The sequence below is a fragment of the Bidens hawaiensis genome, unplaced genomic scaffold (assembly GCF_021521415.1).
Source record: "Bidens hawaiensis isolate Kalapana, Puna unplaced genomic scaffold, B.hawaiensis_p1.1 tig00012286_1, whole genome shotgun sequence".
Lineage (NCBI taxonomy): Eukaryota > Viridiplantae > Streptophyta > Magnoliopsida > Asterales > Asteraceae > Bidens > Bidens hawaiensis.
Window position 1 is genome coordinate 124,326 of NW_027492000.1, and position 12,050 is coordinate 136,375.

The window sequence follows — 12,050 nt, forward strand, 5'->3', positions numbered from 1 at the left end:
GTATGCTTGTATGTTGATGACATCATCTGTACATCTTCTTGTGGCAATATGACCAGGGATTTCAAACTGGGAATGAAAAAAACATTTGAAATGACTGGCGTGTACTGCTTAAGTACTTCTTGGGACTAGAAGTGAAGCAGACCCGTGTAGGAATTCATTTATGTCAGCAAAAATATGCTCATACTCTCCTAACAAGATTTGGAATGAAAAATTGTGATGTTGAAGCCACTCCTATGAACTACAATGACAAGTTGTTGATGAATGATGGGGCTGGAACGGCTAATGATGTTTTGTATAGAAGTCTTGTGGGTGGTTTTATTTACTTAACTCACTCACGACCGGATCTGGCCTATGCAGTAAGTGTAGTGTCGAGGTTTATGGAAAGTCCCTCTAAAATTCATATGGGAGCAGCTAGAAGAATCCTAAGATATGTTGCAGGTACAACAAAGATGGGAATATGGTACAACAGGTCTCAAGATATGCAACTCGCGGGTTATTGTGATAGTTCATGGGCGAGTTGTGCAGATGATCGAAAGAGTGTTTCCGCCTATGTGTTCTCTATAGGTACGTAGTGGAGCTATAGCATGGGCTTCAAAGAAGCAACACACTGTTGCTTTATCAAGTACTGAAGCCGAATACATATATGCAACTGCAGCTACATGTGAGGCAATTTGGTTAAGGAGAGTGTTTCAAGATTTTGGATTAAAACCTAAGGAGCCAACTGTGATTTTGTGTGACAACCAGTCAGCCATCAACCTATCAAAGAATCCTATTATGCATAATAGGTCCAAACACATTGAATTGAGGCATCACTTTATTAGAGAAAAAGCGCAACAGGAAGTTAGCTTGGAATATTGCTCTACTCATGATCAGGTGGTTGATGTACTAACTAAGTCTTTAACTTTATCTATGGAGAAGTTTGCTTACTTCAGGCACAAGATGGCAATGAAGGAGTTTGGATTAAGGGAGGATGATAAAATGTAATCCAAACTTTATTTGTAGGGAATTACATCATCATAATGTCATGCATACATGCAGTCATCAGCATGTGTTTTTTTTATCTTTTCCTATTTCCTTGTTTGAGTTTGAATAAGTATGCAACGGATAGGTTGTTTAAGTTGTCCGGTTCTTCTGCATCTTTTGAGTCTTTTCAGTTGTTTTTTTCCCTTTTAATAGTAAGCCTAAAGGCTGTTTATGTATGCACTTAAAAATCTCTCATTCAATAAAGAATTCCCTGCAACTCCATTTCTCTTTGTTTCCAATTATTTTTGCTATTATTTTTGTTCTATACCAACAAAAGCGTCAACATTTCGATTAGTAGTTATGAACGAACAATCCCGGCTTCTTAGAAAAGTTCGTATTCGAAGGACCATTCAAAAAGTCATGAACACGCTATATATTATAGTGACCCGATAATCATTTTAACATATCACAACTTTGTGTCTTACACAAGATTACTAAATATTATTTTTGGTATCAAATATCAAATCTATTTATCAGAGTCCTTGAAATCAGAGTAACTGAAATCTTAGTAACATGACACTTACAACATGATCAAAACCTTGTGTTTCTGTTTGTAACAAATAACGAGAACAGATTAGATTAAACGAAACAGTGCTTACTCACATCCGTTCGGCATGTGGATGACACATCGCAGGCACTTTCCTGCAACCATTAAATCGAACGCCTTATTAATGTCTTCAAATGGCAGATTGTGCGTGATGAGGTCATCAATCACGATTTCTTCTTTTAAATACATATCAATCAAGCTTGGAAGATCTGACTTTGGTTTCCATCCTCCAAAAAGAGACCCTTTTAGTGTTCTTCCACTAAGTAACAGTCCATAGTGAGCTGTCACCTCCGGTTTTGTCTTGGGAACCCCGAGGGTAACCGTCACACCCCACCCCTGCAAGTGTCTTTGATGAGAAAATTGAACTGTTTTTATAATTAGACGGTTAATGGTTAATAAGGGACTTACATCACAACAAGACTGTAAAGCAGTAGTTATCATCTCAGTGTCTCCGATACATTCAAAAGAATAGTCTGCGCCACCATCAGTCATTTGCTTGATCACCTAAAAATTAAAATTAAATAAAATGAAAATCAATATGATGATATTCAGTAAAAGAATCAGTAAAGAAAGACTGTTACTTGTTGAACCGTTCCCTCGATCTCGTTTGGGTTGATGAAATCCGTTACTCCAAAAGCTTTTGCTGCACAAGCAACAAAAATCATGAAAATCTTGAGGTGTGCGTTTGTGTACAACCTATTTATCAAGTAAACTTGTTCAGTAAAGCCTTTGGTTGTTTTATCATATACAAACCCTAACTTTGACCCGAAACTACACGAGACACGCCTCTTTTTAGCAAAGAACTACAAGTAGACCATGAAAAACACACCTTTTTCATTTTTCTCTGGATTAGTGTCCACTCCAATTATCCTGGATGCTCTTCGAATTTTGGCACCTTGCGCAACCTTATTGATAAAAAAACAAAAGAAGTTAATAATTGATAAAAGCTACCACATAAAAAACTTAGGTTGGCATACTTACAGATAAGCCTACAGTTCCCAGACCAAAAATGGCAACAGTTGATCCCTTAGACACATCAGCAACATTCCAAGCTGCACCCAAGCCTATTGAAAAGTTGTCAAGACAATCACCAGATACACATACAAAATGAACTTACCTGCTGCTGTTCCGCAGCTGAGGAGGCAGACTTTGTGTAAAGGGGCATCTTTGGTGATTTTAACAGCACAGCCGGCGTTAACAACAGTGTACTCACTGAAACTAGAAACCGCACAATAGTGATAAACGGGTTTCCCTTGGACAAAGAAACGCGGCTTCTGGTCGCTATGCATAACGCCCTTCCTCTCCAGGCCCAGTTGTTGACAGATGTTGCTTTTCTTAGTAGAAAGACAGTGCTTGCAGCTCATGCATTCTCCAATAAACAGAGTTAGAACATGATCACCTTCCACAAATTCAGTTACGCCTTCTCCTACACTCTCAACAATCCTGAAGCATTTAAAAAAATAAAATAAAAAAATTGTTTTGAAGAAAGCAGTAGTTGTAGTTACCCTTACCCTGATGCTTCATGGCCAAATATCCTTGGAAATAATGCAGGTTGTGCCTGCAGATTCCAAATTTTAGATAACGAAATCAAGAAACAAAAAAAAAAGAGATAACTTACTTTGGATTGCCAGGCGGTGACGTCGCTGCGGCAGAGGGAAGTGGAAACAACCTTGATCCGAATTTCGGAAGGCTGCGGGGGGCTGACCTCCACCTCTTGTATTGTCATTGCCTCACCTGCTCCCCATGCCACTGCACCTGTGTAGGTTACATTGATTATTTAATTCTAAATGCAAGAATTGAAGTTAGGTACTACCTTTACATTGGATGACTCCTCCTGGCTTTCTTGATGACGATGACGACATTTTGGAAGAAGAATATTATTATTGTTATGATCTGATTGGAAGAGAGAGGGTGTATTTGTAATTGTGAAACTGGTGGTAGGTTGGTCTGGTCATTTGAGACGGCAATGGATGGGATGGGATGGGATGGGATGGGATGGGATGGGAGTGTCAGCAGCAGTCATTCATTACTTTCTTTCTACTCGCAATTGACTTCTAGTTTAATGATATTTGAGATACGGGGAAGAGTTCAAAGTCCTGATCTCACCTGATTTTACCGGTTTCTTGCTGTCGTGTCATTTGGCAGGTGTGGAGGTTGGGTTTTGTCCGGTGAATCCCTCGATAGGTAGACCGCTAGGGGCTCCGTCCGTCCGGACTAGTGGTCGGCTCGGGCTACCTTTAGCCAATGGGGGTCGCGGACGGAGTACCCGTCGTTACTTAGTTGGTCGTTCAAAAAAAAAAAAGAATTATCAGACTTGTTGCTTATTTGAATCTCGGATATCTAAATTTTCAGATTTTGATAGGGATTTTCAAAATTTTCGGATATTTTGGATATCTGAAACGCTTTTTATTATAAAAATATACATAATTATAGATATTGTCTTTTATGTTAATACTATATTCGGAAAAAAAAAATATAACATCGTTAAGTCCTTTTTAATAGGGGCCAACTTTTTAAAATTTGGGACTGTCAGTAATAATAAAATTAATAAAGATTATTATCGACAAATACCATTCTATAGGGATTATTAAAAATCCAATAAACCTTTTATATAAAAAGACAAAAAAAAACCCACCATGGATTCTATTCCAATACAAACTTCATATAAATAGGGTTGTTCAAAAAGCTCATGGCTCGAAGCTCGCTCGAAAAAAGCTCGAAGAATGCTCGCTCGAAATCGGCTCGATTGTAAACGAGCCGAGCCGAGCTGAACTCGACTCAATTTCTAAACAAGCCGAGCCTGAGCTAGCCCCGGCTCGACTCGAGCTCGCTCGAAAAAAGCTCGGAGAATGCCCGCTCGAAATCGACTCGATTGAAAACGAGCCGAGCTGAACTCGACTCGATTTCTAAACAAGTCGAGCCTAAGCTAGCCCCAGCTCGACTCGAGCTCGCTCGGTAGGCTCGAACTATTTTATTTTAATTTATTATATATATATACATACATGCATATAATTATCTAGTCCAATTATTTAACACTTGGGCTCCTTTTTAAATTAAAGAGTCTAGCCCAGTACAATTATACAAAATACCCGGTTACCACCCACAACCCTATCACTATCTAATTGTCAATCACCAGCCGTTCTTCACTTCTTCAACCCTAATCTCAATCCTCTCCTCACGCCGTTCTTGCAGTCATGCCCACAAACCCTGACTGAGAATATAATCCTTGTAATCTCCATTAGCAGTGTCACACCCCGACCAAAGGTGACGGTACATGTCGGGGTGCAACGATTGCCCATGAACACATGACACTATTTAAAGTGACAATATTTTAATTTCATAACATCATAAAGTCACATAACATACTTGTTCACAAGATAATCATAACAAAATGTAGCAAATAATATATTGTTCATTTTGCTAATATTCTAAAGGTCTTGATAACATTTCTCCATGATCTCGAGTCAACCAAAAGTCAAACCTGTAACATTGCATAAAATAAAGTTTATCAACACAAATGTTGGTGAGCAATTCATAGTTTTTGAACAACATGTTTATAATAAGAAATGCCACAACTTGTATACGAAACAATAAATAATAGCAATAATTTGGATAAAATGAAATCGCTAATAAGAATACATTAGCGACACCGTCTATAAGAGAATACCAAATAGATTCAGATTTTATATGAAATCCTTAATAAGAATACATTAACGACACCTTGCTATAAGAGAATACCAAATAATTAAGGATTTATGAATCAACCCTCCAAAAGCGGTAAACACATTAGCACATAAGCATAGAACACCAAATCGAGCATTTATTTAAGCAATGTATACAATAAAGTTTGTGGTTTAAGACTCAAGTATAAGACATTAAGTTTGAATAGGTATGCAATATCACCCCCAAAACGAAAGATGGAAAAACGAGGTATGAAAATACTCACGTTCAAGTAATAAACTTGAAAGATTGGTGATTTGAAGTTTAACCGGAACGACAGGTTTAACGAACGAAGCCTAAAAGAAAAGAAGTCTTATATTAGAAAAGTTGTCTTAGAAGTCTTTAAAATAAAATAAATGTTGAAAAATGTAAACAATTAACGTTTAAGGTTTAAAATGTAAGTGATTAAGGATTTATAACAATAGTCCTTTAAAAGTATAAGTTTGCTCGAAACCGGGTTGTCACACCCCGACCAAAGGCGACAGAACATGCCGAGGTGTAACGATTGCCCATAAGCACATGATACTATTTAAAGCGACAATATTTAATAAACTCATTTCCTTTCACAACATCGAAAATGTCACATAACAATATTCATAAGACAAATACAACAAAACATAGCAAATCATATATTGTTCATTTTTGCTAATATCCTAAAGGTATTTGTGACGTTTTTTCCACAAGCTTCATATCAACCTAAATGCAAACCTGTAACATTTTATAAAATAAAGTTTATCAACACAAATGTTGGTGAGCAATTCATAAGTTTGAGCATATATATATGTGTGTGTGTGTGTGTGTAATAAAAAAGCCACAAAACTCGTATACGAAACAATAAATAAAAGCAATAATTTGGATAAAATCGCTAATAGAATTACGTTAGTGACACCTAACTATAAAGGGGATGCTAAATAGTCTAGGATTTTATAGTTATCGTTAATTGCATTACGTTAACGACACCTTGCTATAAGGTACCAAATAGACTAGGATTTTATAGTTCTTCCAACCAAAAGCGATAAACACATAGGCATATAATCATAGAACACCAAATCGAGCAATTATCTAAGCAAAGTATACAATAACGTTTGTGGTTTAAGATTCAAGTATAAAACATTTAGTGGAATAAGTATGAAATGTCACCCCCAAAACAAAAGATGGAAAACGGGGTATAAAAGTACTCACGTTCAAGTAATAAACTTGAATGATGATAATTTGAAGATTTGCTGGGACGACGGGTTTAACGAACAAAGCCTAAAATGAAAGAAGTCTCGGATTAAAAAAGGTTGTCTTGAAAGCATTTAAATAAAATAAATGTTGAGAAATGTAAACAATTAAAGTTTCAAGGTTTAAAATATAAAAATTTACAATTTATAATAATAATCCTTTAAAAATGAATTTTTGCTCGAAACCGGGTTAAAGTATCTAACATTAATATCTACTCAACCGATGTTAAGTAATAAGGTGGGTAAAAATGCAAGAATGCAAGTCCCTTTGGAATAAAGATACTAAAACGGGTTTTAACGAGTGTTCGGGTTGTTAGTTCGGGTCTTGACAAATGGTCAAACCCAAAGTCAACTTTCCAAAATAAATGTTATGAGATAATTCATAAAAAATCCAATAATACTTAACCAAGTATGTAGATCTATTGTTTTAGAACTAACTATGTACGTTAAGCGAGTGTTCGGATTTGTCGGTCCAAACTTTTTATGAGATCAAGTTGGATCCAACATTTCCATGTACTTAAGAAAATAATCAAAATCAGTTTGTAAACCATTTTTAAAGAAATATACAAGTCTTGATAGCTAAAACACAATTGTGTGTCTTAAGCGAGTGAAAATCGGTTTTGTTCGGTTTGGTTCAGTTTCCGTCTCACAATAAGTTCATAGATGGTTTCCACATGCCCAAATATTAAAGATCTTGTATAATAATGTACCAATGATAATACATTAAGTTTTACATGTAAAAAGTTAATAATAAAGTCTTTAAATGGAAGTTCGGTTTGCGGTTCGGATATATTTTCGGGTTAAGACCGAGGTTAGATAATACAAACCCATAACCATAGAACTCATAAAAATGATTTTAGAAACTTAAATCTAACAATAAACAAGTTTAAACAATTATTTAGCAAAACTAGTAAACAAGTTCGGTTTACATTTTAGAGCTATTTACGGTTAAACCGAGGCTAGTCTCTTCAAACCCATAACCATAGAACTTCATAAATATGATGTACAAATTAAAATGAACAGAATTTAAGCATGGTTAATATGTATAAACAAGTTATATAAGTATATATATATCAAGGACTACGAAAGTCCACCATGAAGCCTTGCCTTACGAGGCCTGACACTCAACCGACCAAGACCGGAAAAGTGACCACCAAAGGTAACAAGGGGTGTATATTATATATATATATATATGTTGTATAACCATATTCAAGTATTAATAAGACTTAACAAGTTAATTAAAAATAAAGAACATGGTCAGTTTGACTTTGGAAAGTCAAACCACCAAGAACATGAAGAACAACCTTTAAATCTTAAGAATTGAGAAAAAATTTGGAGTTGTAGCAGATGTAAAATGAATGAAATGGTCATGTATATATAGGATAAGTTGAAATGGTCAAGCATAAAGAGTCTTGCATGAAAATGGGATGGTTTAAGTCACATGTTTGCACAAAAACAACCAAAAACGAGTTGCTCATCTGATGGGGGCATCGCGCCACGCGACGGGGGCTTGGTAATCCCCATCGCGCCAGATTTTCCAACTTTGTAAAAATGGCAGTTTTGGCCCCCGGAGTTCGTTTTAAGTGTTTTTAAGGCGTTTAAGGACCGAAAATGATGTTTTATAGACCCAACAAGTGTAAAACAATATTGTAACATAAAATCCATCATTTTATTATATCAAAGGTTTCGGTTTACAAAACGGGTCAGTTTACATGATAAACGAATAAAAAAACGAATACAATTAAGACCTGAAATTGACGAATGTCACAGTATCCCCTACTTTAGGAAATTTCGTCCCAAAATTAAGATGAAGATTATGGTGCAAACAAGTGTGGATACTTCTCCTTCATTGTGTCTTCTCGTTCCCAAGTGTATTGTGCTCCACGCCGTGATCCCATCAAACTTTGACTAACCGAATACGACTACGCTTGGTTTTCTTCTCGTTGCGATCCATGATCTTAACGGGTCGTTCAACCATAATCATTGACTCATCGACTCATCGACATGTACTTTGTCGAGAGGTATATGGATATTACCCTTAGCTAAGCACTTTTTAAGATTCGAACCATGAAAAGTCGGATGAAGACCGTTAAGTTCTTCCGGTAGATCGAGTCGATAAGCTACCTTCCCAACACGTTCAAGAATTTTGAAAGGACCAACGAAACAAGGAGCTAGCTTACCCTTCTTCCCGAAGCGGACTACCCCTTTTCAAAGAAATACTTTGAGAAGGACAAGATCGTCAACATTAAATTTGATCGGTTTCCCCCGTTTGTCGGCGTAACTCTTTTGACGACTTCTAGCGGCTAGGAGGTTCTTATGGATTTGATCGATAACTTCGGTGACTTCTTGGATCATTTCAGGTCCCGTGATTTGAGCTTCACCGATTTCGTTCCAACTAATCGGGGATCGACATTTACGGTCGTAAAGAGCTTCGAAAGGAGCCATCTCGATGCTAGAATGATAACTGTTATTATAAGAAACTTGATGAAAGGGATGTGAGAATCCCAATTCCCACCTAAATCAAGAACACACGCTCGTAACATATCCTCGAGTGTTTAAATCGTACGTTCGGATTGACCGTTCGTTTGAGGATGATAAGTAGTGCTAAGATGGAGACGTGTTCCCAAGGTTTCTTGAAGAGATCCCCAAAAATGAGAGGTAAAACTAGCATCGCGATCGGAGATGATAGACAATGGCAAACCATGTCGGCACACAATTTCCCGAACATAGATTTGAGCAAGCTGCTCGACAGAATACTTTTCGCGGATCAGAATGAAATGAGTAGACTTGGTTAAACGATCAATGATCACCCAGATACTATCGTTTCCCTTTTGGGTGTTGGGTAGTTTAGTGATAAAGTATATAGCAATGTCTTCCCCTTTCCAAACGGGAATCGGTGATTGCTTGAGTAGACCAAAAGGTCTTTGGTGTTCGGATTTGACTTTTGAGCAAGTAAGACATTTAGATACATACAACGCTACGTCCTTTTTCATATCCGGCCACCAAAAGGTAGCACAAAGATCGAAATACATCTTATCCGCATGGGATGAACGGAATACCGTGAATTGTGAGCTTCTTCGAGTATACAAGCACGAAGATCATCGCGATCGGGAACCCATAAACGATTAAGAAAGTACAAAAGACCATCGGGTTTGGTTCGAGTTGAAGTTCGGCTCCACATGACATTTCGTCGTACATGTTACCTTCTTCAACGAAGGTACGCAGAGCTTGAAAGACACTGATTTAAAGATCGATTTGAACAACAACGTGTAGAAGCAGAACAGATTTAACATTAACCTTTTGACTTAGGGCGTCGGCGACAACATTCGCTTTACCGGGATGGTAGCGAATTTCGCAATAGTAATCACTAAGTAATTCGGCCCATCGTCGTTGTCTCATGTTGAGATCTTTTTGGTGAAAAATATGTTGAAGGCTTTTATGATCGGTAAACACAACACATTTTGTATCGTAAAGGTAATGCCTACTGATTTTGAGAGCAAAAACGATGGCACCAAGTTCGAGATCATGAGTCGTATAATTCTTCTCGTTGATCTAAAGTTTTCTTGATGCGTAAGCAATGACTTGACCTCGTTGCGTGAGAACACAAAAAGACCTTGATGAGATGCATCGCAAAATACAACAAAATCGTCATTTCCATCGGGAAGGGTTAGAACGGGAGCATTGCAAAGCATGTCCTTCAGAGTTTGAAAGGCTTCCTCTTGCTTGGAACCCCAATCCAATGGTTTTCCTTTATGAGTGAGGGAGGTAAGAGGCAAAGAGATTTTGGAAACGTTTCAAATGAATCGCCGATAATATCCGGTCAAACCGATAAAGGATCGAAATTTCCATGGGATTCTTTGGAGTTTTCCAATCCTTAACGGCCTCAATTTTAGTGGGATCAACATGGATACCTTTTTCGTTTACGATGTGTCCCAAAAATTGAACTTCCTCTAGCCAAAATTCGCATTTGGAGAATTTGGCGTAGAGTCGTTCGTTTCTAAGGAGCTCGAGAATGGAACACAAATGATGTTCATGTTTGGCTTTGGTCTTGGAAAAGATGAGAATGTCATCATTAAAGACAATAACAAATTTATCAAGGAATGGTTTGCAAACGCGATTCATGAGGTCCATAAATACCGCGGGCGCATTGGTTAACCAGAAGGTCATGACCAAAAATTCGAAATTTCCATATTGAGTACGAAAAGCGGTTTTTGGAATGTCTTCTTCGCGAACACGCAACTGATGGTAACCCGATCTAATATCGATCTTTGAGAAGCACGTTGCGCCTTGAAGTTGGTCGAAAAGATCGTTGATTCATGGCAAAGGGTAACGATTTTTAATAGTAAGTTTGTTAAGCTCTCGATAATCGATGCACATACGAAACGAACCACCCTTCTTTTTCACGAATAGAACGAGAGTGCCGCAAGGAGAAAAGCTTGGACCAATGAAACCTTTATCGGAAAGTTCTTCGAGTTGGTTCGAAAATTCTTGCATTTCCAACAGGGCTAAACGTTAAAAAGCCTTGGCCACGGGCATTGCACCGGGCACAAGATCGATTCGAAATTCAATCGGACGAACGGGTGGAAGACCGGTGACATCATCGGGAAATACGTCGAGGAAATCACGAACAATAGAAATATCTTAGATTTTCCTTTCCTTTTTGTCTTTTACCACCACAAGAGTTAGGAACGGAACATACTTTTGGTGTAAGTATTTTTGCGATTGAGAGCACGACATGAGATTTAGCCTTCTTGAAGTAGCTTTGCCGAAGACCTTAAGAACTTTACCATTGACGAGCGGAATGCGAATGAATTTATCGAAACAAACAACTTCGGCACGGTGCAAAGATAACCAATCCATGCCTATTATGACATCGAAACTTCCCATTTGCATCGGGATGAGATCGATGGAGAATTTATGATTAGAAAGGATTAGAGTACAATCGCGGATGACAGATTTGATGGTGATGGAATTTCCATTGGCGACTTCGACAGAAAACGGTCGAGAAAGCTTGGTTCGAGACACGACAATTTTTGACTCAAATTTCAAAGAAATAAAACTTCTATCGGCACCTGTATCAAATAAAATAGAAGCCAAATGTTGGTTCACCAAAAACATACCGTTCCCAACATCGTTCGCCACTTGAGCTTGTTTAGCTCTCATCATAAAAGCTCTTCCTTGATAACCAAGGTTTCCTTGAGGTACTTATGGGGGAGGAGAAGGTGGTGCTTGGATGGCTTGGATCAGTGGTGCATTGAGTTGGGGTAGTTGGGGTTGGTAGGTTTGGACTTGGTAGGCTTGGGTATGATAGGAGGGTACGGTCATGGTTTGGGCTTGGTTGGCATAGGCAAGGCAAGGGCAATTGTTGTGGAAATGGTTTGGATCGCCACAATTAAAAAAAGCTCGAGGTTGTTGGGGTTCGTTTTGTGGGTATGTTGTATATCGGTTTTGGGAATTTTGAGGAGTGGTTCTTGGTTGGGTAGGTTAGGTTCGTTGTGCGGATCGGCATGTAGTGTTGAGATGACCAAAACGGTTAC

The 12,050-nt window shown here is 37.9% G+C and overlaps 1 protein-coding gene across 1 annotated transcript; it reads right to left on the reverse strand.

The window, feature by feature from the left end:
* Positions 1–1,519: 1,519 nt before the first annotated feature.
* On the reverse strand, positions 1,520–3,432 carry LOC143540636 (alcohol dehydrogenase-like 6). Its single transcript, XM_077033637.1, has 9 exons — positions 3,384–3,432; positions 3,189–3,325; positions 3,082–3,128; positions 2,688–3,013; positions 2,552–2,634; positions 2,400–2,475; positions 2,152–2,213; positions 1,979–2,074; positions 1,520–1,906 (listed from the first exon to the last, which is right to left on the reverse strand). The coding sequence occupies exons 1-9, from the start codon at positions 3,430–3,432 to the stop codon at positions 1,619–1,621; spliced, it is 1,164 nt and encodes a 387-aa protein (XP_076889752.1). The 3' UTR covers positions 1,520–1,618.
* Positions 3,433–12,050: the final 8,618 nt, after the last annotated feature.

Excerpts from the sequence above, each read along its gene's own strand:
- LOC143540636 (XM_077033637.1), bottom strand. The coding sequence starts at position 3,432 with ATGTCGTCATCGTCATCAAGAAAGCCAGGAGGAGTCATCCAATGTAAA. Across the intron at positions 3,326-3,383 it reads AGGAGTCATCCAATGTAAAG|GTGCAGTGGCATGGGGAGCA; the intron begins GTAGTACCTAAC and ends TAACCTACACAG. Across the intron at positions 2,476-2,551 it reads TGGGAACTGTAGGCTTATCT|GTTGCGCAAGGTGCCAAAAT; the intron begins GTAAGTATGCCA and ends TTTATCAATAAG.